This window comes from Poecilia latipinna, unplaced genomic scaffold (assembly GCF_001443285.1).
Source record: "Poecilia latipinna isolate Pla-1442-1.1 unplaced genomic scaffold, P_latipinna-1.0 Scaffold102, whole genome shotgun sequence".
Lineage (NCBI taxonomy): Eukaryota > Metazoa > Chordata > Actinopteri > Cyprinodontiformes > Poeciliidae > Poecilia > Poecilia latipinna.
In genome coordinates, this window is record NW_015112718.1 from 63,898 (window position 1) to 91,011 (window position 27,114).

General features: G+C 38.0%; 1 protein-coding gene across 1 annotated transcript in view; it reads left to right on the forward strand.

Moving 5' to 3' along the window:
* Positions 1 to 27,114, forward strand: part of LOC106944166 (ATP-binding cassette sub-family A member 1) — a 194,754-nt gene that overhangs the window by 53,764 nt on the left and 113,876 nt on the right. Inside the window, exons 13-21 of the mRNA XM_015027397.1 lie at positions 1,949 to 2,154; positions 2,881 to 3,057; positions 11,779 to 12,001; positions 16,317 to 16,538; positions 21,637 to 21,841; positions 22,641 to 22,757; positions 23,729 to 23,900; positions 24,983 to 25,114; positions 25,792 to 25,931. Of these exons, the coding sequence (XP_014882883.1) occupies positions 1,949 to 2,154; positions 2,881 to 3,057; positions 11,779 to 12,001; positions 16,317 to 16,538; positions 21,637 to 21,841; positions 22,641 to 22,757; positions 23,729 to 23,900; positions 24,983 to 25,114; positions 25,792 to 25,931 (1,594 nt within the window). The remainder of the gene's footprint in view (positions 1 to 1,948; positions 2,155 to 2,880; positions 3,058 to 11,778; positions 12,002 to 16,316; positions 16,539 to 21,636; positions 21,842 to 22,640; positions 22,758 to 23,728; positions 23,901 to 24,982; positions 25,115 to 25,791; positions 25,932 to 27,114) is intronic.

The window sequence follows — 27,114 nt, forward strand, 5'->3', positions numbered from 1 at the left end:
TCTTAAAAAAAGTGTTTTTTTTTAAAAAAAAAAATTTAGTGGAAACCATTTTTAGAGGCTGTGGGGTTTTTTTTTTTTTTTTTTTTTTTTTTTCCACACCCCACCTCCCACGAGTATACAAGTTTAAAGGATAAACAGCAGATGTGATGGTTCACACTTGCACAGCCTCTTGACTAGAACATTGGCTGTAACTCATCCGGTGTTTGTGTATCCCAAGGAGCTCAGCTCATCATTTAAATTAGCAGCCATGTTGCAGCTATGTCTAAACAACTGCGTGTGTGTGGTTTCGAAGAGAAAAGCAGAGCTCTCAGCACGGTCTGGTCTTTGTTTTTTTTTTTTGTTTTGTTTTTTTGTTGTATTAAGCTGGGGTCAGCTTGATGACATAATTTTGCTGAAATTTGGCTGCCAGCCTGGTGGTCATTGAAAAACAACAAGCTAAATAAAATTCATAAACATCGAGTTTGTGCCCTCTAGGAGCGTCTTGGCTGTTTGGACTGAGGTTAACAAAGAATGGTGCTTATGTTCCAACATGACAAAAGAACAGAGTAAACAGACTGGAGAGGCTCTGAGGAACTTGTAAATGCAATAGATGTAAATTTTCAGGCGTGTAGGAATATTTATCTCTTAGGGGGTGAATAGGGTCAGTTTCATAAAAAAAAAACTATTTTACACACTGAATGCTGCTATAAAACACCTTCTGTGGTGTGTGTCTGGTATTGAGCATCATTGTGTAACTTGTTGTTCAAAGATTAACGGTGACAATAATCCCTCCGAAGGAAATGTTTAATCACATAAACATAAAAAATAGGATATGCCTTTAGCCTTAGCAATATCAAAATGTGGATAATTGATGTCTAATCCAGTTTAAATATTATTTTAGCTGATCCAGTGTCTGAAACAAGGCTGTCTTTTTGTGCTTAATGGAGATTGAATTAGTCCAAGATTTTGGGGCTAAAAAAAGTCACATTTTTATGTTTTCGTGGTTAAAGTCAGACGAAAAATGGCCAAAGTAAAATGTCCACGGATATTTTTCTTTTAGTGGTGTATAAATCACAGTTGGAGGTAATACCATATTGACTTTGAATCCCTGTCACTTTTAATGTAAGTTTTACAATAATGCATTCAAGTACAAACTGGCAACTTTTGAGTATACTCACTGGAAGAGGGACAGTGCTGGAAAAAAAAAAAAAATCTGTAAGATACCATAACGGACTTCCTCTGAGATTCCTCTTTCAGCAGCATTTTAGCCAAATAAAACATCCACTTATCATGTCAAGGCTTAGATAAATGCATTTTGATGTGTTAGAATGGCCCAGTCAAAGTCCAGATGTTCTCCAGCACGCAGAAACTGGTCCCTACATTTTTCCTCAGCCATTATCCAAACTTTTGGCCCATCCAACTCTTCAGTGCCCTGTTATCCTCTCTATTATGTACAGAACAAATGGAGTAGCTGTAATATTTTCTGCCATAGCTTGATATAGAATGCAGGCTGCTGGGGGGGAAAGAAATGATAAAACTATTGCAGCACCGAGATGCGTGGACATCTGTCAGGTGTGGCTGCCTCCCAGGATGGCTAGCTCATTATCGTCTCGTGAAACGAGGGGACAAGACTGCAGAACAGGGGAGTGTTACCAAGCCTGTATCTCATTTGCCCGTCTCTACTGAAGCCCAAAACATGTTCCCACCCCCCTGGCAGCTCCGGATAATTTGAACTACACTCTGTGTGGTTTAGTCAATAGCTGTGTGAATAGCTTTTTTTTTTTTTTTCCCCTCCTAAAAATCCATCTGCTGCTCTTCTAATGAGGTTATTCCTGCCTCAGCTTTATTCCCTCGTGTGAAATCCAGACGTTTGAATAAAAAGACAACCGTTCTCTGAAAAAAACACAGGGGTTATAGTAAAGTAAGAATCTTTCTTTTTCCTTTTGGTTTTCTCTGATTTTGTTGACAGTGTCTTGATCTGAATAAGTTTGAAGCAGCCGTGACAGAAACCCATCTGGTGAACAAAGCCTTGGAGCATCTGACAAATGGCACATTCTGGGCCGGAGTTGTCTTTACGAACCTCGATCCAGACTCAAGTCACATCCCTCCTTATGTGAAGTACAAAATCCGGATGGACATTGATGAGGTGGAGCTCACCAGCAGGTTGAAAACAAGGTATGGGCTTCTCTTATGACCTCTTTCTTTATCTGCTATATAAATAAGAATAAAGAAAGATGCAATGCATAAAGAAATTACACAACAATAACAGAGAAATGGCAGAATATATAGCAAGACCTTCAGAACATAAACAGCTAACAGGGAAAAGATCACCCACCCACCCCTACAAAAAGCCCCAAACCCAAACACCCAAAGAACATGGCATTAAAATGCCGCTTGTGGTTTTGGGAAGAAGTTACATCTCAACTTCCTCATGTTTTTATGTTTATGGCTTCTGGCCCACAAAACATTAAAAAAGAATAGTTTTTTTTTTTTTTTTTTTTTTTTTTTATTTTGACTGCATTTTAAGTGAAATTGATGGGGAGGGGGGGTGGGGGGGAATTAAATTCTTCTTATAAATACGGAAACCTTGTGTCACTTACCTTTTGTTAATCAGAGAACTGACGGCAGCCAGTTCTGTCTAGTATAGCTCCAAGTATATATGCAACGGTAAACTTTTTCTTTAATAAATAAGATCAAGATTTAATCCAGAGGAGGAAGATTTATGTTCCACGACACCAATTATTATTATTATTATTTATTTTTTTTTCTTTTCAGAATAAGCTGTTTATTTTATTTCATTAATGACTTTCAAAATAGTCGGGATAGATGCCTTGCTGCTCAGTTTGTGGTTTACTTGCCCTTTCAAGCAACATATCATTGTCTGACTTTCTTTTTAATAAGGTCATGGTCTCCTGGAGCCAGGGACAGCTCCTTTAACGACCTGCGCTACATCTGGGGAGGCTTTGCCTACCTGCAGGACATGATTGACCACGCTGTTGTACGCCTGCAAACGTCAAAGTCTCAGCCGCTCGGTGTTTTCGTCCAGCAGATCCCGTACCCTTGCTTTGTCGATGATGCGTGAGTACAAATGCTTTACTCTGTTGCCATAAGCGTGCCATTGGAGATAGAGGAAGGATGTTTTCGAGGGGTGCCGCTTTACCCACTTGAGGTGCTTCTCGATGTTCCACATGGCTAAATGATGGTCCTATTAGTTACTAGTTACCTACGTACTTTTAGATTTCCCTGCGGAAAAAAATGTTTCAGTTTACCTATCATGCCTTTTTTTTTTTTTTTAATAATATGTTTGCTGTTATGCTTGTGTCCTATAGCATATATCTAAAGAAGGGAGGGAATTTAGATATAAAGTATGTCGAGGGTCAGCAAGGGAGGTGGAATCAAAGAAGACAGCGAAACAGCCCCAGTAAGTTAAAAGCATTGATTTTAGCTAAACCATGGGAAGTTTCCTTATAATTAGGTTGCGTTTAATTATTTAAGACACAAGTCAGAGTTTCAATGCTTTCCTGTATCTCGTTCTCTCCCAAGTGCGCCGTCTTCAATTTCTTTATATGAAAATAACACATTTCTGCTTCTTTCAAATAAAGTGCAATACCTGACGGAGATAATCTGAGTATGTCAAACACGATGGAACCGTGAACTCGGCTCTCCACCAGAAAATAGCGAAGAAGAATTTCTGGCCATCAGCTCACGACCTTATTCAAAATGCATACAGCTTTGGAAATTGGAATATGCCACAATTACTTCACAGTTTGATGGCAGTTGTCGAAGTCAGTGCTGGCTCAACTAGTTGTGCTTGGTTTGAATAGCTTATTTTTTCTTACTAACTGAAATCATGATTTGAGAAATGTTAAAATTGGACAATTTTGAATTTGCCAAGGCTATCTTTGGCTGGTAAAATTAGTTTGATCTGAAACATTTAACTGTGACAACAAAACTATAAAGGAACAAATACTTTCTCAGAGGACTACAGGTTTAAGAAAAGAATGTAAAGGTTAAACCCTAGTAGAGTTGAGTAATTTTTCTTTTAATATTTTGTGTGTCGAGGCATTTTACTTTAGTATCTTTATTCACTCTAGTAATACATGTCCTCCTGTTTCTCTAAGGTATAAATATGACACAGTGGTCAACTTCATACAGCTTTTAATGCTACATGTGTACAGTGGCGTTTGAAAAACACAACAAATAATTGCACAAAAAGGCGTCTTACACCTTTCCAGAGATCAGCTCTTTGCCTGTCCAGAGATTTGGGACATTTCTTTAAATTATTAACGTTCAAAAATACTCTTTTACTTCTAAATTATTCAGAATGACAGCACAGAAAGGAGGAACCATTAAAACACATAAAGTCATGTTTGTGGAAAAAAAAAACAGTTTTTCAGCCTCAATTATTTAACCAGGGAATATGATAGACGAGGTATGTTGACGTTTTTGATGTTTTAGTCAATTTCTTGTTTTTGTTCTCAGACAAACCAAATACCTCCTTTTACTTTAGCGATTTAAAAAGACAGTAAATGATACCATCTGAATGGAATGATACAATCTTGCTTGCTTAAAAGGGAAAGTGAACATCATGTAAATTTACTAGATTGGGATTCACAGTCTAATTTTCATCTGAAATACTAAAATGCACAATTATTAAAATTACACAATCACAAAGGGGGAATTAAATACATTAGAAAATAAAAACAACGCTTATATTATTCAACAGCCTTATATGCATCAAATAATCAAAACTGATGCTTATTCTACAATCTGATGCTTGGTTTTTTTTAAAGTAGATATACAGCAACATCCTAGAATAAACTAGGTCAACAATTATACTAAAAACTAGAGTACCCAATATAGAACCCTGAGGTACACTAGATTTAATAAATAGACTTTTTATTTGAATTACTATATGATTTTTTTTCCCCCTGTTATTCTAACGTGACTTATTATGTTAACAGAAAATTATATTACCAGAAAATTAACTATTAGGTTTATCATATGTAATTTATGCGTACTGAATTGTTTTGACAGTGGCCTGAAGCAATCGCATCGTTGGCCTCTCTGAGACCTTATTGCACTCTTTTTTTTTTAACTTTGTTTTTTTTTTCCTTCAAAACTTGCATAAACAACATTTCCAGCATCCAAATATTCTCTACTGAACCCTAAAGCTCATGCTCGTACCTGCTTTAGCAATATTTTTTTCTTTTCTCCGTCCTCAGTTCCACCCTTTGCATTTTTGGCGGCGAAACACCTGAAGAACCAGAGCAATCTGGGCAGCTTCAACAACAGCTGACCCTGTTGGCATTTTCAACATGAGATAACCAAACTGGTTTAGCTCCCAGTACCGCCTCATACACACTGAGCGCAGGCCTGCAGCGGCAGCGTGGGATGCAGCCAGACCCCTGCAGGGCCCTGATATCACATAAATGTTCTTTTATCAGCAGCCTCTGCTCTGTTGCATGTTCCTAAATCAAAGGCATGTCTTGTTTGGATCCTGAGGTGCTGCTCCACACCAGCAGGTCTCGCATTCACATAGGATTGATATGAAGCAGAAAACAAGCAGAGATGATCTATAGTGAATGTTTTTACCTGTTTGCAAGAAGGAATTCAACTGAGACATTCAGTTTTGTATGCATAGACCATTACCTCAGATCAGTAGCATGCTGGACTAATCGATGCTGGCGGACTGGAAAATTCTACAAGAAAATTGTGGAGAAATATGTCTTAACACAAAACAAACCCACACACAAAAAAAAAAAATTATATATATATATATATAAGTGAACTGCCAGTATCACTCCTACTATTAGAAGATTTGTTTCTTCCTGTCTAAATTCACTGAACATATTGGGACATATTTTAACATATTCTACTAAAACTAATTCATCTTCAGAGTTACAGATCCAAGCAGCCGTTGCCACCGAACTAATTCTCAGAGTGCAGAACTATGGCACGTCAGCGCAGTCTGAATCAACGACGAGAGCTCGTTAAAGCTTGTTGTTTATGTTCCTGTGGGACATTTTTGCGATCTCATAGCATTCACACCGAGCGATGCAATGATACGTTTTTACAGTAAAAGTGGTGGGTTTGTAAGGAATGCGATGCAAAGGTTAATTGCTCGGAATCTGTTAGTTTGATGGCTTCATGAGCAGGATAAAGAAACTCAACTCAAGTAAAGCTGGTCAATCTGGACAGTTGACAGTGATAATGATCACAGTGTATTACTTACTTCTCAAATTTACAAGATACAAAAGGAAATGCATTTTGTCCAGGTTGGAATAACTACATGCAGTGCAACTATCTTTCTGTTAAAATGTAAATTAATGCGAGCTAAACTGTAATCTCTCTCTCTCTCTCTCTCTCTCTCTTTTTTTTTTTTTTCTCGTGAAAATGATTAAATCATGGTGACCCTACCTACTGCCTGATAGGCCATAACTTATATAATTTTAAACCATTAATTTATCTTTATTGCTCGTTTCATTTATATTTGTGAAAACTTTTTAAAAAATGAAACACTTAAAATATTCCAGTATTCCAGATTCCAGTTAGATAAAAATATATCTACTGTAAAGCCCATAAATATTTGCTGCAAATTGAGGTTTAAAGTAATCTTTCAATATTTAATCGTTCAGTCTGACTAAAATGTTAATTGTGTGGGCTTAACTGTATTTTTATCCCATTTATCTCTATTGCCATATTTTGTTATTGCAGCAGGTTAATGGTTAACGTTTCACGTTTCTTATAAATGTAAAACATTTATAAGAATTGTACTTTTAATTCCAGCTGAAAGTAAATCCCAAATCAATTATTAATAGCTTTTAGCAAAGCATTGTTTCTACAACTTTGGGTTAATAATCCATCACTTCCGGTTTACTTGGGGTTTAAATAGTCTTGGCACAGATGTCAATATGTTTTTAACCAATTTTCATGATAGGGAAAAGAAGGAGAACATGCCATTTACTCAAATTTCTTTATTGTCATACGTCAGGGAAATTAGTGGAATAAAATAGTTAAGTGCCTGAAGTTGCCCACTAAAGCATTTGAAGTAACTGGAATTTCTAAAAGCCAAGGCTGGACAAAGGTACTAAGTAATTAATTTCTTTCTATCTTTCACATTGGAAACAAGATGCAAAAACAATCTATAACAACAACCACCTATTTTGTAGATCTTTACATATCTACATTGGATGTTAACTAAGCCCTGGCATCATGTTTTATGTCGACATCAGTGTTTGTGTTGAAGTTCAAAATAACTGAAAGTTATTTGCCATTCCAACTTTTATTGAGGGATGATCATATTAATACTGATTTAGGTTATACTTTAACATGTTCTATTTCAGTTCCATCAGCTCGCCCAAGCAGACGTAGCTCTGCTGTTTGGTCAGACTGAGTGACTTGTGAGTCAAGTGCTCAGAGGTCTCTCTGATAGAGCTTTAGATGTCTTTCTCTGGGCTTCAAAACTAGCCAGAGTTGCAGCCTGCACAGCGTCCTCCATCAATCAGCCTTTTATGGCAGAGTGGCTGAATACAACTCTTAAGTTTAGGAAGTATGACAGCTCCCATTGAGTTTGAGAACATTTTAAAAGACTTTTGGAGCACCTGGTCTGGTGGGAGAAAAGTTAAAGTGTTGGAGAAGTACTTTGACAAACCCATAGACTGTTCGTTGCATACCTAATGCCAATAGCGGCAGCGTCCTCCATTAAGAGTCTCTGGTGAGATAGCTGGACTGCTCAGAAGTGCAGGAAAGATCTTTTTTTTTTTTTTTTTTTTTTTTTTTGTCCAAAACAGATATTTTATTAAGTCAAAGCAGCATGCAAGCTGAAGACCATTGTAGATTTTTTTTTTTTTTTTTTTTTACATTTGGAGTATGAAGCATTTTATTTCAAGTTTGAAAGCGCTGAAGCAAAAAGCCTTCAGAGCAGGGAAGTCTAAAAAAACTCAAAACATTAGGTACATTTCCTCGTGTTTGAAGTCAGGAGGGTTATTAGCTGAGATTCATATTCTATGAAGAAAGATACTTTCACAAGAAGCCGGCCCTGCATCAAACGCAGATCTACTCAATGTACACAAACAAAAGCAAAGTATGTATCAAGCTTTCATCAGAAATGGGCATGCAGACATAGTAAAGAGAAATGTCATTCTCTTTCAGTTCTAAGGTTTTAAGACTCGGGCCATAATAAAAATTATCTGTTCTTTTGCCATGTTCAAAGGTCACACTAATTTAATCTGCAGCGTACAAAAACATGGAATCCATGCTGTCATTATTTCATACACAGGAATTAGGCCAAAATTAAAAGGTGTGTGAAAGAACTAAGAATCACAGGGTTGACTTTAGCAGCAATGACTTTGTTAATCTCTTAATTCGGTGAGAAGAATTTGGCAAAACTTCTTTTACAACATTGATTTGGTTCACTTAGGCCTGTGGGCAGAAGTCACTTGAGGTTTTTTTAAAGACTTTCAATTAGACTGAGGTCTGGACATTATTTACTTTTTTGCTCCGACATCTGTTGTTGATTTGCTGCTGTGTTTGAGAGAGTTCATGTGAACACCTTATGGCTTCTTACTTCGTCAGTCTCTGAATTTGGTTGCCATTTTATATTAAAATTAAACATGGTGTTTAGCAATTGAGTAACTGGCTCTGATGCTTCCTGTGCTGTCTGATAATCACATAATTTTGATGTTTTATTGGCAATATTAATATATTAATTAACCTATTTCATTTACTGTCCTATTTTCCTATTTTGGATTTGGATTTTTTTTTCCCCAGTTGAAAAATTGTATTATATATTTTCTCACCTTCTAAAGTTAAAGCATTTTCATTTGCTAAAAGTAATCTAAACAATATTTATTAAAAAAACTAGTTTCTTTATGTTAATATTTAACTAGACTGTGAAACCACATTTCTAAAAAAACTATCTTGTGTAAATTCTCCTATAAATGCAAATGCAATTCGTCTATTTGGAAAATAAACATAAATGATTCTTAATATATAATTCTTATAAGCTATAAAAAGAACCCAAAAAAGAAAATACAGCCTACTCCTCTCAGTGAGAGTGAGTCCTTCACTTTTTCCGAGCACAGGACCTGAATGGCATATTTGTCAGAAATGAGACCGGATGTAAACCTGTGAGGGAGGCGAGTCGTCTCTTTCTCGATTCATCCGTCTACCAGCTTCCCCAAATTTAGGCCAGCCTGCCAATGTTCCGGGAGCCCCACAACCCACGGGCCGCCTCAGGTTCTATTACTTAAGCACCTTTGATCGATCAGCAGATGTATAATTCACGAGAGTCTTGGTGGCAAGGTTGTCAGTGTCAGACACAGTGTGCATGACTGATCTCCTCCTTCTCGCCCTCCTCCTCCTCAGGGAGAAAACAGCCACAGAAGGAGTTAACTCACACAGGACGTCAGTCGCTACAGCCTGTTTGGAGTAGATAATGCCAGAAATTAGTATTCTGACTTTATGTGCATCTTACTGGAGGCTTTCATACGTATCAGTTAGCTATTTGTGACTGTGTATCGATTTAATTATCTCTTCAAAGAGACGATTTTATGTGCATAAGCTAGTGTGGGGTTTCGGATTCGGTTGATATGGGTGTGAACGTTTAGGACACAATGTCAAACGATCCTTTCCCTAAGCTTCTGGGATGTCGATGATCGATTCCTTTAGGGTTGTGTAAGTCTCCTCAAAAATACCATACTTTCTTCTATTATACTTTTAATGCAGCAGGACTTTTATTTCTTGCAGCTCACCATAAGCACTTTTTGTTTCGATGCTATTTTGCAAAAATGCTACTGTTTATTGAGACCCCTGACTTAATTTTTTTTTTTTAACATTTCTTATTCATGTTTGAATGCAGATGTCTAGAACTGGACTTTTAGAATAAAACCACACAACGTCGAACATGTGAACTTTTCCTACACTATTAGTTATAAATATTTGCTCCTTCTTATGCAAACCGAAATTTACAGAGCAATAAAGCATAAAAAAATAATTTGCTTAACTCCATTAAATTAAAAATAAATCATACAATGACGAACAATAAAAGCAGAACATACCATAAAGGCTTAATTACAGAGGAGCAACACCATTAAGACATTTAAGGCCAAGATGAAGGTTTTAAAGTTTATTTGGCACCCAACCAGCCAACTTAATATAATTTTGATATTTATCTGCAATATGGTTAATACAATGCTCTTTAACGCCAACAAATATGTTAAAATAACCCAATCAGCATTTGTTTTTTTTAAATCGATCAGAATCTTCAGAAAGAACTTGACAAAAAAAACCAAATGATTTTTTTTTTTCTTTTTCTTTTTTTTTCTGTGAATAAATATAAAACAAAATCACATTGTCACTTGTGCTTTAACACTTTCGACTAATCCGTACAAGGAATGCCAATTTACGTGGATGGCGCCGTGATTGACACGGGAAATTTCAGAGTAACCACTTTAATTGTTGACAAAGGGGATAATTCATGGCAGTTTGTGGGGGGAAAAAAAACGGATTAAAGATGCAAAAGCATCCTTCCGAAAAGGAAGATTGATGCATGAGCGAACTGATCCTTAATGTCAGGAATTCAAAAAGATTTGTCCAGAGTTATAATAGAACCTAAGTTCTGCACGCGCTCTGGAGACGCAGCTTTCATCAGGTGTTTATCGGCATTTTCTCGACAGAAAGGCCCCGTTCCTCCAGCGACAGCAGATTCTCCGTGGTTCATTCATCCTCGTATTTGTGCTGAACAGAGCTTCGCTTGCACCGCGTCGCCGGTGTTTATAGATATGCAAGCAGTAACGTTGAACACTTTGTCAAAGCATATTTGATATCTCTCCTTCACTGTCTCATAAATCAAAGGAAGCACTTTATTATATTGGCAGCGTAAGAGATATTGACATGGCATTTTGGTGGCATTATGAAGCCAGTTTAATATCGCCTTATTGTGTTGTAACGGCATCAAATCGTACATCATCTGAGGCATGAGCCGAAGCACTAAATGCTCGATTGAGCTGATGCACCAACTTTATAAAGGTTAGCTCAGCGTAAAAATAAAAACGCCTCGAAGGCATCGAGTCCGTGAATGCTGCTCGGATCGTCTTGTTTGTTCTTTGGGAATTTAAAACTTTTATTATCACCGAAGGACATTTCGTGTCCTTTTTGACTCAATAAATGAAGACAAACATTGTGGAAGGCTGCCTTTGTGGATTTAACATTTGCTTTACATCGACTCTGCACACCTAAAGCTAACAAAGTCTTTCAGAGCGAAGTATCTAGGACTTAGAAAAAGTTGTAACTCCACATTTCTGACTTTAAATCGCAGGCACAGCCTCGTGTTGTCTGAAATTAGTTCAAACTGATTTGTCCCTCTTTTAGTTTTAATCAAGCAAAGTTGTTTCAATTTGCTAAATAGCAGGTTTTGTGTTTGTTTCTTCAAATTCAAGAAAGTTACTAAAAGTAAAGGTATTGTGCATCTTAACAGAAAACCCAGCGTAGAAACAGCCTGAGCTTTCCCTGTTGAACACATCTCAAACTTCTTACTGTTTCTTTTCTTTTTTACTTTTTTTTTTGTCCAGAAAAATTAAAGCAAAATGTTATTTGTTGTTCAGTTTTATTTAGTAGGCTAGTTTGAACGTTTCAGCAAATGTCACCAAAAAAAAAAAAGAAGCACCCAGAAACTTTATAAATGCACTTTCTGACAATCTGTTTGGCAGGTACAAGTTTCCATGTTTAGAACCACGGTGAGTGCTCTTTGTGACGACGGACTTCTGACATCATTTGGTTGCTTTCCTCAATGCCCAGCTTTATCCAGAGTATTGGAGCAATTCTACCCATGTTCCTGGTGCTGGCCTTCATGTACTCTGTGTGCATGACCATCAAAAGCCTGGTGCTGGAGAAGGAGCTGCGGCTTAAGGAGGTGCTGCGCGCCGTCGGCGTTCAAAACGGCGCCCTCTGGTCCGCCAGGTTCACAGAGAACATTGTTCTGCTCACAGTTCCATGTGTGCTCATAAGTATCATGCTCAAGGTCAGTAGGACAGGGTTTGCTCAGTTGAAAGTATCAAAACTCAAAGCATAAAATGTGAAGGTCATCCAAGCCGTTTTAAGAGCTTTTCAAAATCCACAAAGTTAGGAAAACATACTTACGAATAAATCTCATAGGTCAGTCTGGACAAAAACTGTTTATGCTTTGTGTTTTGGTTCTTTCTCTCTCTCTCTCTTTGTTAATCATAACTAATTGATGAGCGTAGAATCAGATCATTATCTGCAAATCTTCTAATCAGCCATATCCGTCTAATTAATTAAGCATGCAACCAAAACTGCACTTGTGTTTTCTTCTGTTCCTGTAATCATAGGATACAGTTGTAATTGCTCCTCTTTTCTAATTTGGGAAGCGACTGTTTGCTGCTACGTGTTTTTGTGATTGCAGAGGAAATTCTAATTATATTTCACTGCCGAATAAGTTTGACACTATATGGTGTTGAAGGTAATTTGCTTGGTGAGAGTCGTAAAGTGGGAGGTAAAGGTGGGGCTCTTGTTCAGTGACGAGCGGTGGATGGGCTGAAAAAAAATCCCTTTGGAGGTTGAGACGGGACAAATCTGTCACATGTTGTTTTCTGTACTTGTTATCTGACAAACAAAAGAGAAAAAGACAAGTTTATGTGCAATCTCTAGGTTCAGATTTTATCTTATTGATGCACATTATTGACCAAACATTATTTACAATAACTTGCAAATATATATATAAAAAAAAGTGATCATTTTTTTCAGTCTTTATTTATTTATTTTTGAACATGTAGTATCAAATGATTTAACGACAATTGGTCTGGATTTATATTAAACACATTTGCGTTTTGCTGAGAATCTGTTAATACAATATAATATTCAAGGACACCATCACTGTTACACAGGTTGATATTTTTTCTGGTAATTAAAATGAACAGCTGTTTAGGTATTTTATTTTTTATTTTTTCACCTGCAAGCCGGCTTGATAAAATAAATGGTTTTATTGTTTATCTGCTCATTTTGCTTGTGGTTCACATGTCGGTGTTATTCATCTGCTCGAATAACATTCGCTTGAGATCTTTTTAGGAAATAAACACAAGCTGTCGTGTTAAAAGAAACCACGCCTCTAGCGTTTGCACGGCGAAGCGGGATTCAAACCCGACCCCCTTTAGATGTCGCGCATCCTTAAAAAAAAAAACTTCTCGTTTTTGAAGGCACGTTTAATGAAGTAAAAATGATGGTTATCGGGGATGAGTGTAATCAATTTGAGCAGCTTAATTGGAAAATGCGGCTGATAAATAAGAAACCGATACTCGAGCAGCTGGGTTAAATGTAATTTCCCATCAGCCTAATGCGTTTGCGAGCTCTCAACAGTTTGTAAACATTAATAACAATAAATTGAGTTAGTCGCCTGCTGCGTAGGAGCCAGAGCAGTGTCTGTGCATTCAGATCACAGGCTCCTTCTAAATGATAATTTCACAGCCATTTTCAGCGCATTAATAATAATTGTGAATCAAATGGTAATTATCAGACGCTGTATCTGGGTAAGGTCTACCAACAAGCAGTTTAGTCACATGCACCTGGGTCCTCCGTCACTGCGCGCTTGTTTCCTCTTCCATTATCGCAGAGATAATGCTTTTACTGTCTGGCACACAGGTTGGATTTATTTGCGGCGTTCCCACACGTGGCTCCCACATCAGATCAGTTCAGTGAAGGAGTTGTGTGATTAACTTTCCAAATGCGTCTTTTGCTGTTCCCACATTTCTGCTTGGTGGTAAATATTTTACTCCAAAAACTGCATTCCACGTCCACAGCATCATCACTGAAGCATTTAATATCTGAGCCGACCAGCTGAAGAACTGAAGAGGTCTTTCCTCTTCACTCGCTCCTGCCACAAGCCGAAATGAAAAGCCTTTAATGGAAAACTCCCAAGACACCACAATTACACGCTGCGCGTGAAAGCAGCACGCTTGATGCCATGTTCAAAGAAAGAAGGAACTTTGTGTGACATTTGTGTGATCGACTGTTGTGTGACTCCCCCCTCCTCACAACACCACCGGCACAGGTCTAACAAGTCATCAGTCTCCGCCACTGACCTTTCTAAACCAGACACTTCTCAGGATGAGAGTCCCAACTTGGTCAGATGCAGTGCACCTTCGAAGAAATGCCATTTTTCACTTCACCTTTCTGTCAGCCGCCGCACAGGAGGTTGAACATGAAGCTAATTATTAGATCAATCCCTTGTTTCAATGGGGCTCCTGATGTGGGTGACACATGCGCCGGGTCCCATTTACCTTGGTTGTCATATTAAGATTTTGGAATGATGTCACTCTTGGCAAGCTGGGAACCTTGTTGGTGTTTTCTGTTTATTACAATATTTTAGTGTATTTGTTGACATCCTTCTGCTTCACTGTGAATAGCATAACAGTTTGGTGAGGTTCTAGTATCGGCACCAGGTCGACGTTGTCCATTTTATGTTCTCTAATAACCGACCTAATCAAGTAAATTTGAGCCACATGTTCAATACGACGTATTCTTTCTGCCAGGTTCATCTCTGCCTTCAGGACTGAGCAACAATTCTTTCACCATAATGAATTCATCACAGATGTTTTCTATACATTCTAAGCAGTTGGGCATCTGTAGTGCTCTATTACATGGAAAAGGCAACGAAATGTTATCTTTTCAAAACCTTAGAGAGACCATCCAAAGTCCAGTTGGTTTACTTTTTTGTGTGTTCTTGTTGTGTAGTGATGGCTGTCTGCTAAAGACTGAAAGAAAAAAAAACAAAAAACTATCTTGTATTTATGTTACTTTTATTCAGAATTCAACTAACAACACTTTTATCTATTGGAGCAAATTCACTTCTGAGTTTAAACAGAATGCATAAGTTTATTACTGCACGCATTTATTCAAAGCTCTGTTGTTCTTCATGCTGCTAGTTTCTGATTTTGGATCAGTGGTCCAAAATGTAACGTAGGAGGATACATTACATTTGTACCCAGATGTAAACTTTTCTGGTAATGCTCCTTCACCTTTCAGATTCCTGCGGTCGCTGGCGAGTTCCCTTCCCTTGTACATGACCTTAGCGTGGGTTTATTCGGTGGCCATGATCGTTAAAGGCATTGTTTCTGAGAAAGAGGCGCGACTGAAGGAGACCGTGAGAATCATGGGCCTGAGAAACGGCATCTATTGGCTGACCTGGGCGGTTTCCAGCGTGTTGCCGCTAGCCATCAGTGCTTTCCTTCTAACTCTGACACTCAAGGTGATTTAAGGATAATTTAAAATTGGCTCAGAAAGGACCTGACTCTAGTTTTGGAGAGATTTGGTCATTCATTAATCTTAGTAATAACAATGGCTTTATCCTAAGCAGCACTTTGACCTTGAAAGATAATTAATTTACCTCAATTGACCTTAAATGTTCTCTTTGATTTTAACAGGCTTTTACATCATGGAACTTCTCTTTAATGAGAATTAATCTTTCTCAGAAGAACCATATTTCCTCAGTAGTGCAGTGATTTATTTTAGTTAGTTACGGAAATTACAACTGCATTGCTGATTTTGTTTAAAGTGAATAGATTGCAAGCAGCTCTCGAAAATTAGAGAATGGTCCTTTATCAAACAGGTAGAGTAAAAGCGTTACACATTTAAAGGGCATATATATATATATATATATATATATATATAAAATAAAAAAATTGGAATATGGTGTAAAAGTGCAATATTTCTTGTCAATCATCTCAGAAAGATGATTTTTTCAGAATAATAACATAGATTTACATATTCCAAGCCTTTGTTTATTGTAATTTTCTCGATTATGGGTTACAGATAATGAAAACCCAACATTCAGTGTTTCACAAAATTTAAATACCGTGGGCCAAGTTCATTAATAGAAACTCGCATGCAACACCGCGAATAGGCGTGAACCAAAATCATCTTTTACTCTGCCTGAACTAGCGAAGCCATACAAATTCAGAAATTGTAATACAGGCTGAAACCTCTCTGATCATTTTTGATTTCCTCAAATTGTTGAAAACTCCCCAAGAGGTAAACTGGAAAGAGTACAACCAAAAAAAAAAAAAAAAAGAGAAACGACATGCATGATGTATCTGCGTTGTGGCTAATGAAACCTGCTGCAACAGATGGATGGAAATCTGTTTTGAACAAGAGAGGTTTTAGTCAACGTTCTGAAATAACTCTGTGTGGTCTGCTTCTGCAATAAATCTGCTGCGATGATCATTCTCTTCCCAACCTGCCTCCGTGATTACCTGCAGGAACTTTGCAGTGTTTTTGAGACTAACTTTTCTCTCCGTCTTTTTCACCAAACTTCTCACACACAGTACGGCAAAGTCCTGCAGTACAGCGACCCCTCAGTGATCTTTGTCTTCTTGCTGATCTTCTGTTTGGCCACCATCTCCCAGTGCTTCCTCATTAGCGTCTTCTTCTCCAAGGCCAATTTAGCGGCGGCGTGTGGCGGCCTCATCTTCTTTCTCCTCTACCTGCCACACAGCCTCTGCTACGCCTGGAGGGACGTCATGGGTTTCGGGGCCAAGGTGGCTGTGGTAAGTCCATCTTTAGCTCTAACATTTCTTTTTTTTTTTTTTTTTTTTAATTATATCTTCCCCTGCTGTTATTATAAGTAAGGGTGGATTTTTATCCTGAGTGTTATTCCAAGGTTACATTTGAACTATTTAGATCGAAATTTAAAGTCGCAGTTGTTCGTCCTATATCTATTCACTGATCCTTCAAAAAAAAAACAAAAAAAAAAAGACCCAGAGTATTTTATAGTGAAAGGAGTGAGTTCACCTCTAGCACCAGTAATATCCATTTCAGATTTGTCATCGCCTTTGCAACAGATGGTAAAATGGGATCTGTGAAGTCTTGCAAATGAATTGAGGACGGTAGTGACATTAAATGACAATGGAGCTGCTTGTAGGAAATGCTTTTTGTATTCATGATGTCTCCATAAATTTTTGTTACGGTTTTGTTTGCGCTGCCACGTTTTCACATAAGGACTCTCATAAAAGATTTGCATAAATGAAAAGACAAATACTGACATTGTACATTTTTATTGTATTTTCTCCTGTTTCCGAGTAACAAAAGACAAACAGCATACCGCTGCTCAGCTTTCAGCCTTTCTGTGTGACCTTCATTACACTTCTGGTATTACTTGTCTTGACACTGCTTCTTGCAGAAGCATGAGAAGTCTTGATCCTTGATTGCGGTGTGCCGACGCGTCCTTAAACAGGTGCATCAAGTCGAGTTTTATTTATTTTTTTGCCTGCTTCAAAAAGGCTGCATCAGGTGTTTTTATGGGCACTGTTTTTATGTTTCCCTGGACAACATTCTGCCATGTTGTAAATGCAAACATTAAAGTCTGAACTTTGACTAGACTGCTCTACCATGAATTTGCTTTGGTTTAAAGTATCCAAAGTCTCTGACTTTGCTGTGTCTCCTGTGGCTCATGGAAAACTGCAAACAGGGCTGTATGTTTCAACGATTCTTTCTTTTCTCGACACTCATTCATTACAAACCTGTTATAGGCATAACTAACAGTTCTCAGATTTTGACACCTGAGCTGTAGTTCCCTGCATTTCCTCCAGAGTTACCGTGAGCCTCTTGGTAGCTCCTCTGATTGTCAGTCTTCTTGGGTGTGTCCAAATTCATGCCTGCTTCCTTTGAAGGCCTCGGCTTACCCAGTCAATGTTCTGGAATATGTAGGAATTTCAATATACCCAGCTCCAAACAAAAGCATCTGTTTTCTTTTATTACAGCACAGACTTAATGGCACATTAGAACCGGTCTCTAAACTCCACAGTTGGCTGTTCAGTGTTGGAAACAGAATTAACTCCTGTTTAGATTTACACCCTTATTAGGTCTTGGAAAAACCCCCAAAGGGTCATTTCCATTTCCTCCCCAAGTTTGGAACTGCAGTAATGACACAAACCACCATCCAATTTATTCTTTCTCTCTGTCAGAGTGCCGGTCTCTGTGTGTGTAGTTTCCATTTTTTTCATTCAGCTCAGATAAAACCACATCATTCCAAGGCCAACACACCCCATCCCCTAACACACACTCACTCACACACACAGCGGCCTTGATACTTTGGTTTTTAATCTGAATGAATTTTTTCCATTTTGTAAAGACAATATTCACCTGTGTGCTGGAGGGAGAGCTTCAGGCAGTGCACAGAGGTAAAACAGGGAAAATTCTGCTGTGCTTTGACCATTTCCTTTCTTTTTTAATGAGATAGAAAATAGGAGAGGGGCTAAACTTCCTTTGTGTGCTGGATAACCAGAGACATTTTCAATTAGCCATTAAGTCCAGGAAAATCTTGAAAATTGCTAAGCTTCCCAAAAAAAAAAAAGTGGAACTTTTCAGGCTCTTCTTTGAAATCAATTAATTGATCTGTGGTTTTATGACAGAAAGCAATAGTTACACGACTCCACTGGCACATTGGAATCTACAGTTGAAAGAAGTGTCTTAAAGAGAAGGTTATTTTCGCAATCTGTTACGTAGAGCTGAGGCTATTTCAGCATTTGTTCTGAAACACAGTACAAAGTCAAAGTGGAAATGAGAGTTCAGTTTAGGATTCACATGTAGCTGCACACATCATATAAGTACAACTCTAAAACAAATGTTAAAAATTAAATTAAAACAAAACAACATCATGGGTAGGACTATAATTTAGCATTTCTATAATTCTTCAAATTATTGGTGTTTGTGTGAAAAAATGTTTGCACACCGCTGGCGGTGGCAACATCATATGGTGGGCATGTATTATTCCAGGCAGTGAAATCAGAGATAACAGGAACATGGATGTATAGAACAGAAAAAAAAAATATAAACATCCTTGAGCCGTGTCTCACAGCGAGACAATCCAGATGTAACAGGGGCAAAGTCCAGACCTAAAAGGAATTAAGAATTTGTGCCAAAATCAATTTTATTAGACCCTCTTTTTTGTTCAAACAATTAAAAAAAAAAAAAATCTAAGTCCGTTGAGACACACAAGAAAAGATTTGGAATTGTAGTTCTGCATACTGCAAAATATTGACTTAATGTGCCCGAACTATATTTTTTCCATAAAGATTTTAGTGAAAACATGTGCAGTGGACCCCCCCGCTTATTTGCAGATCATTATTAAAGGAATCACCTATTCACTGATTTTTCTGTGGAACATATCTCCAAATTATTCGCCTAGTTTGTGACTCCTAATCTCTCCGCATGCCGAGTGTGCGCTGTATTAATTTCCTTTCTCTTCTTATTGTTCATGTATTTTGTGTTGATCTACAATCCCAATAACATGCATTGAGGCTTAGAGTTAAGGTCAAGGTTGGGAAGTGCGACAAAATGTGAGAAAGCAAATCCATGAACCTGTTCTGCCTTTTTGTGAAAAGGAGTATCAATTATTTTACAATGCACTATAACTAGCTCCTTCATTTAAAATGAGAAAAAAAAATGGTAATATTTGGTGGTTCCACTTGAGGGGGGAAAAATCAGTTATTTGTCAAAGATTGGAGAGAAGTGTAGCTTTTTGCTGCTCCGGCCTCAAAAATGTTCAACCTTAGAAACGTCTTGGAGATGGAATAATGATCACATATAAGAGTAAGAATGGGTACAACACTTTGTAAAGGAGACTTTTTCAGACAGAAACGTATTTATCCCTGTGGGGTTCTTTGCCTGTCATTCCAGGAATACCGGTCATAAATGTCAAAAACGAACAAAAACAGTAGCCACCTTGATTACGCTACCTCTTAACAATGGATTTTGTCCAAAGCCAGCTGAGCGATGTCTAAATCTCCGGTTTGACATGTGTTCAATAAGAGGGGGCTTGTTTTGTCTGCCTCCCAACTTGTGCCCTTTTCTCAACAGCCAAAAGGATTGGGCTCTTGTTGTTTTGTCAGCCGTTCATACAGAGGTCAAGGATGGGTAGCCCCTCGCCCCGCTGTCAGCCCTCATCTGTTGACTGATTGGCAGATGGGCAGCGGAGGGCAGCGCAAGATGCTGCCAGCAGGGTTAGGAGCCAGGCAGGCTCGAGGTTTGGCGTCGGCCACAGAGCTGCTTTCTCGCTCGTCCTCCCTCTCCGTCTCTGTGTAGTTGTGTAACCTCGGCTATCCGTGATGATTCGTCTCTCAAGCTTCAGCAAACACTTGTGCAGGAGTATAAATGCTGCGAGCAAATGAGGTGTGATGAAACAGCTGGCGGGCAACATGGCAATGTGGAACGAGGGGCCATGGCAGATGATGTCTCATGCGGGCAAAGCATCATTTGCAATTTCCCGCTGTATGAAAAATCCGACAGATTTTTGTTTGCAGCAGATGGATTTGGCTGTCCGTCTTGTCGGGTGGCAGCAGTATCATTGGCGTCGCCTAAATTCGGTAATTAAAGATGGGTTTTTTCCAACCATTTCTTTTCATGAGCTCGACGTTTTACGGCGCAATCGTTTAGTTCGTTAACCTGAAACGATTTGTGTTGGAAACACACAAATGTAGTGACCTTTTTCCACATTCTGTCATGTTACAACCACAACCCTCCATCGATCTTGTTAGGATTTTATGTGCTTGATCCAAACTAATTGTGTGATTGTGAAGTAAAATGGAAATGATACAAGGTTGTTAAACTTGTCATTCAGCCACCGATTACTCAAATAAAATCAACATATCTGTTAAATATAGGTCACCTGTGAGTAATTTAGTTTAATTTTAAATGCAATTGTCCAACAAGGTCCTTGATTTAAATTTATTCAGTGAACCATCAGTATCATGAAGACCAAGGAACCAGGGATAATGTTTTGGAAAGGTGTAAATTAGGGTTAGGTTATGAAACGACATCCCTCTGAACATCTCATCTGTTCAGTTTACCATCTTAAAATTAAGAGTATAGCATGATTACCAACCCACCAAGAGTGGCCTATTCAAAGTACAGACCAATTAAGACTCCGTAGAAAGAGCTGTAAATTAATGTCCACACATTACCTCGATCCAGAGAACTGACAAAAACCTAAAAATCATGTAAAGACATAGTCTGAAGTCACAGCAAAAGGTTTCTACCCACCAAGAGGCTGAATAGAAAATGCACGTCAGACTTTGCGAGAAAAATGGAAGCTGCCTCACGACCCTTCGATTTCTCAGTTATGCAAAGCTTTGTGTTTTTCTCACCTTCCAATCAGAAATGTCACTTCGTTATATGAGGATTTTATGTGAAAGACAATGAGATAAACTTCAATGGATGGGAATACTTTAAAGGCAATGGATTTGGCTGTTCTAAGAAGGGAAAAAAAAAAAAAAACTCAGCACGTCTCCTCATAAAGCTCACTCCCTTATTAGTAATCTCCTAGTTTCATTGAGAAATGAAAAGGAAAAGCACACATTTATTGTTTTTTTGTTGGTTGGTGAGCCAAGCTCTGTTGGCTGGGACCGCTCACCAGGCATCCACCCAAGACTCCAGATCCAAGCTTAGCTGATTCCTCCGTTTCCGTCTTTACAGTACAGTATGTTAACACAACCAGCTGCTCGCCCCTATTACATATTCAGCACGCAGATGAAAAGGAGCAGGGTGAACTTTGTGCAACATTTGCATATTTTTCTGAGTAGTTAAGAATTTTGCTTAACTAAAAATGGTTGTTCTTGCTTTTTTTTATTTGCTTTTTTCCATCTTCAGAGTTTACTGTCGTGTGTTGCCTTTGGTTACGGGTGCGAGAACTTTTCCAAATATGAGGAGCAAGGCGTCGGTATACAGTGGCACAACATTATGAGGAGTCCCCAGGAGGGGGATCCGTACACCTTCATCATCTCCATCGCCATGATGCTCGCCGATGCCGTCTTATACTGGGTGCTAACCTGGTACATTGAAAATGTCTTCCCAGGTAATGATCTGAAGCAAATTATTAAAATATGTCCATTATTGTCTGCTTTTTTTAAAAATGTTTTTACGTCATAGTTTTTGAGAAGAAATGACAAATAGTACAAATGTTACGTCGAAAGCTGATGAAAGCCGTTCTAATGTGCAAGGAGTGGAGATTTTATGCTTTTTCAAGAGCAGCAGCAGGCTAACATAGCATTTAAGCTGTTGTGTTTGTTAGCTGAGATGCTCAGTGACCACGGTAACCTGTGTTAGCAAAACGAGATTCTAACAGAAGCACTTTTGTGCACTGTGGCAACAGTTTCACCGTCTTGAGTTTGGACAGGATAATAAACGCTCCGAATTTTAATGAGAATCATTTTCAAATGAGGTTTTGGGGAGAGCAATCCATCTTTCTTAGTTGTAACTCTGGATTCAATGGGTCATTAGAGTAGATTTTTCTCACTTCAAATTTAAAATTCAGGCCTGTGAGTGGAAATGTAAACTCCGCAGGAGAAACTTATGCTGTAATGAACTATTAAAAGATTAAGTTTGCGATATAGAAATTTGTTTTCTCCTTCATAGTTTTTCCCAAATAGCATTTGTTGACCGTTTCAACATCACTTCGCCAAACGATAATCTATTGTTCTTGAACAGAATTCTGTATTTTATTAATGTCTATGCAACAATGTTTTTCTGAACCGAATGAATCATTCCTTCTTCCTCCGCTTCTATTTTATGCCTTGCATATCCTGGACTGCATTGTGTATTTTTAAGCCAACGTGTATGGAAATATGACAACCGTTGTTCTCGTTTGATTGCAGGTCAATATGGGATTCCTAAGCCGTGGTACTTCCCGTTCACTTCCTCCTACTGGTGTGGGATGACACCAGTAGCTGAAAACAGCCCCGATCTGCTGACAGACTCTGGGGCGGACGTCGGTAAACTCCCGTTTCGTTTTCAGTTCTCACTTCTTGGTGTGCAATTGTTGATCATACTCTCATCAGCATGTTTATGTCGCGTGGGGAAACATGGTTCTGATGAGGCCTGGAGGTGAGAAGAGAAGGGTTGCGAACAAACATTAGCACCTTATTTGTCACATCTGGTGATAATGGTGCTTTGTGCTTCGAGGGGGTAGGGGGAAGCGGGAGTTTCAAGTGAACGAAACTGCTGAAAACAAGCAAAAACTCCAATTAACGTTCCTAGTAACAAGTTTCTGTTACTTTCTGTTTAGCTTTTCTGTGTCCAGGCGTGTGCATATGTGTGCATGTTTCATGGATCAAAATGGGCTCTCAGAAATTTGCTAAACTCAGAATATGAGTTTAGCATATTCTGAGTTCATAATTAGAAACATTTTTGATGGTTTTCATTATTCTTAAAGCGTTGGTCTGAACAAAAATTCAGTTTTTTAAAACATATCCAATTTTTTGCTTATGTAGTTTTTTATTTATTCATTTATCTCATGTTTTTTTTTCTTACTTTTCAATAGTATTCAAAAAGACATTGGTGTAAATTTTGATGCAGGTGTGGTAAACACTTTAGCACTTTTACTTCACTTTGTTTATTCTAAGTTATTCATTTTTTGATATTGTATTTTAGTTTGATTTGTTTTGAACCGAAGTTAAATGAAAAAAAAAACCCACAAAACATTAATACGCAAAAGCATTTATATCGATGCAGATGTTACACCTTTAAACAATTAATCTGCAAACATGATAAATTTTAATCATATTTTTCTTTAATTTCAATATATTTTTCTTATATATGTAAATTTATTCTATTTTTTTTTTGTGTGACTTTTTTGCCTTTTCAGAATTTGTTTTGCTCAAAACCAGTTTTTTTTCTTTTCCTTTCTTTTTAAATGCATTTTCCTTGGTTCCCTGTGTTGGGCCATATGTGTGTTTTCATAAAGGATATTTTGAAAGACCACCTCCCAGTGTGAAAGCGGGGGTGTCGATTCGCAATCTCGTCAAAATCTACAAGACCGGGAAGAAGCTGGCGGTGGATGGGCTGAGCGTGGACTTCTACGAGAATCAGATCACATCGTTTTTGGGCCACAATGGAGCTGGAAAAACAACCACAATGTGAGGCATATTATTCAATCCTCTTGTATTTTCCCGACACAAAGGTTATGTTCAACCTTTGTGCGAATTGAACATAAACTGCTGACTTTACTGTAGCTGCATGTATTCAGAGTTTACTGCTTTGAAAAAGGGAGATCTTACTGTGAAGACATCCATCAGAAAGAGTCAGCTATTACAAGCGATAGTGGGAGTTATCTAATTGCTGCTTGGGAAACGGCTGAAAAAAGGTTGGTTGGGGTTTTGGATGACAGAAAATAAATGAAATCCAGTGGCCCAGAAAGTCTGAGTGACACAGAGAGCGAGCGGTGCAGGACTAAGGGCTGCAGGGAAGACGTCTGCTCTGAGCCACTGGAACGAAACCTAACAGGGAACAATAAGAGGAAGGACAGAGTAAGGACTCTGTCACATACTAAAACACTGTGTCGGTGGATTTTATTAAGGGCAATATCTCCTCATCAGGGAGATGGGATCTCATAGCTGATGTTTTTATTTTTTTTATTTATTTATTTTTTTTGTGAGTCAGGAGAAGAGATTCTAAACTCTCCCTAAAACTGTATTTAAGTTTTATTCAGTTTTAGTTTAAACTGTGAGTTTAAACAGATACAGTTTGCCTGGACCTTATGACAAAGATAAATATTATACTGAGAAACAAATCTTTAGATATAGGGGAAAAAACTTGATTTTACGAGTTATGATTCTTTTAAAGAAAGAAAACAGTTTTTTTTTTTTTTTACTTATTTAATGTCAGATGTGGTTAGTTGCATGACATAAAATGTGTTGGGCCATTTTCCTTCATGATGATCACACTAGCCTGCTAGAATTTTGGCCTATTCCTATTGAAGTGAAGTAACTCAGTCAGGTTTGTAGTCTGTCTCGCTCTCGCACACCTCTTCACATTTGTCAACAGTTTTTTATCTCTCCCAAATATCGATCATTTTTTGTTGTTAAGCCATTCTGAAATTAACTTGACTGTATGGCTTGGGTAATTTTTTTTATTTATTTCTTGATTATTATTATTTATTTATTTATTTATTTATTTTTTTAAATAAATTCTGGCCTTTTTCCTTTGTTTCTTTTCACAGGTCAATTCTGACTGGGCTGTTCCCACCGACATCAGGCACAGCCCTCATCCACGGATACGACATCCGCACCGACATAGACAGCATCAGGAAGTATTTGGGAATGTGTCCGCAGCATAATGTCCTATTTAACGAGTGAGTGAATTAATGAGGCTTAGTCATTCTCTCTCTTTGGATTACAAAGTGGAAGTATGTGGGTCTTTGCGCGACAATGTATTTTTCCCATGTAATTAGGCCTTGTAATGACTCAGGCTCCCCAGCAACACATAATTATTCAGTATTTATTTTGAAATGCATTGACCTTTATTAATACCGTCTAAAAGACTCTCCTGAAACTGCCTCTACTGATCACCATATGTTACCTTTTTTTATTTATTTATTTTTACTTTGTCTCACTTCTTTGTTCTTTGCCTCTAACTGATACTCTGGTACCTAATGCAAATGTGACAGCCCAATTACAGCAGGTCCCAATTAATTTCCTTGGTAACTTCCCATCACTAGAAAAGGATTCCTGTAAAATGCCTCTGTCAAATTATCTATGATACATATTTAGCAAGCTTTTTTTTTTTTTTCCGTATTATTGCTAAAAAGTTTCTGGAACTCCAAATATCTAAGCCTGAAATAGTATTGAATTTTGGCATAAAAAATGGTTTCAGTAGGAACCCTGACATAGTTCAAATGTTCATTCAGGTCTAAAGATGTCTGGAGGGAAATTTAAACGGACAGAAATACGATAGTTTTACTTTAGGCCGTTTGTCCCCCTTCTCACATTAGCTGAACTGGTCTCTCATGCTGTTTTAAAACTTTCCTAGACTCACTGTGGAGGAGCACATTTACTTCTACGCCAGGTTGAAGGGACTCAGTCGCAGTGAGGTCGACTCTGAGATGGACCAGATGATTAAAGATGTTGGTTTACCACACAAGCGTAAGGATCTTGCTAAGAACCTCTCAGGTGAGGCTCGCTGTACATCGCTTATGATCTGATTGGCATTATGCTGACCTATAAATTTAGTCTTGATATGTGTAGTAATTAAGTGTATGAATGATCTTTTTTATAAAGAAAACATGCCAATTATAAGTCAGTCTTTCCTTTCTTGCTACCTGCATGCATCTCCTCCTCTACAGCCGCTGTACCTGTGCTCTGTAATTTATTGTCTGGGGGGGGGGACAAGCAGATCCTATTTGATAAATTGTTCCAAGTCACGGAATGCTTGTGAGCAAAATCACTGAAATATGACTTTCAAGGTTGATCTACGATGACATTTCCACTACATTAGCGCCACACTGGATGCATTTTGAAGAGCCTGCTAAGAGAGAGGAGCGGAGAATTATTGTTGTGAAAGTGTATCTGTGTCCCGGCCATCAATCATTTCACAGCTTACAAACGGCAATAAAGCACATGGCCGAACGTCTCGTCATATTTATTCTATAATCACTTTCCAATATTGTCTGTATTTGAAACTTAATGCTGACAGTGACAGTGACAACAGTGCTTTTTTTTAAAAAAGTATTTGTAATCCCAGAGCCTTTTCACATGTTGTCGTGTTGCAACCAAAAACATTCAATGTCCACCTAAACTTGACAAGAAGAATTATTGTGAAGTTCACACAAATAATAGTAATTTTCTTCAGTGAAGACATGCACATAAAACCCAATAAATGACTACACACCAACATAAATATTGAGTAAATTAATAAATAAATCATGTATTCATTAATTCTGGATGGCGCCACTTTATATTTTGTAATAATAGTGTGTTTTAAAAAATTATGTCAGTGACTATAACCCCACCATCCGTACTGAGATAAGCCAGTTGATAGGCCTGTCGCGATAAACGATAAATCAATTAATCGCACAATAAATTAAACCTATCGACCTCATTTTAATTATCGGCTTTATTGTCTCTTCCTGCCTTTTTTTCTTTCTGTTGATGACACTGAATGAATAAAGGCTCAACTCCGGTGCTCTCCACTGACGCTCCCTTCCTATTTCCTTATTGTAATGTCCAGCTCACACTACACGAGTTGTCGGCCCATTTTCAAAACCTGAGAGACACATTAGCCTACAGAAAATATTGGTATAACTGTTCGATCGGGTTCGTAGTGCCGTGTGGTGTCCAGCCACCTGGGCACAAA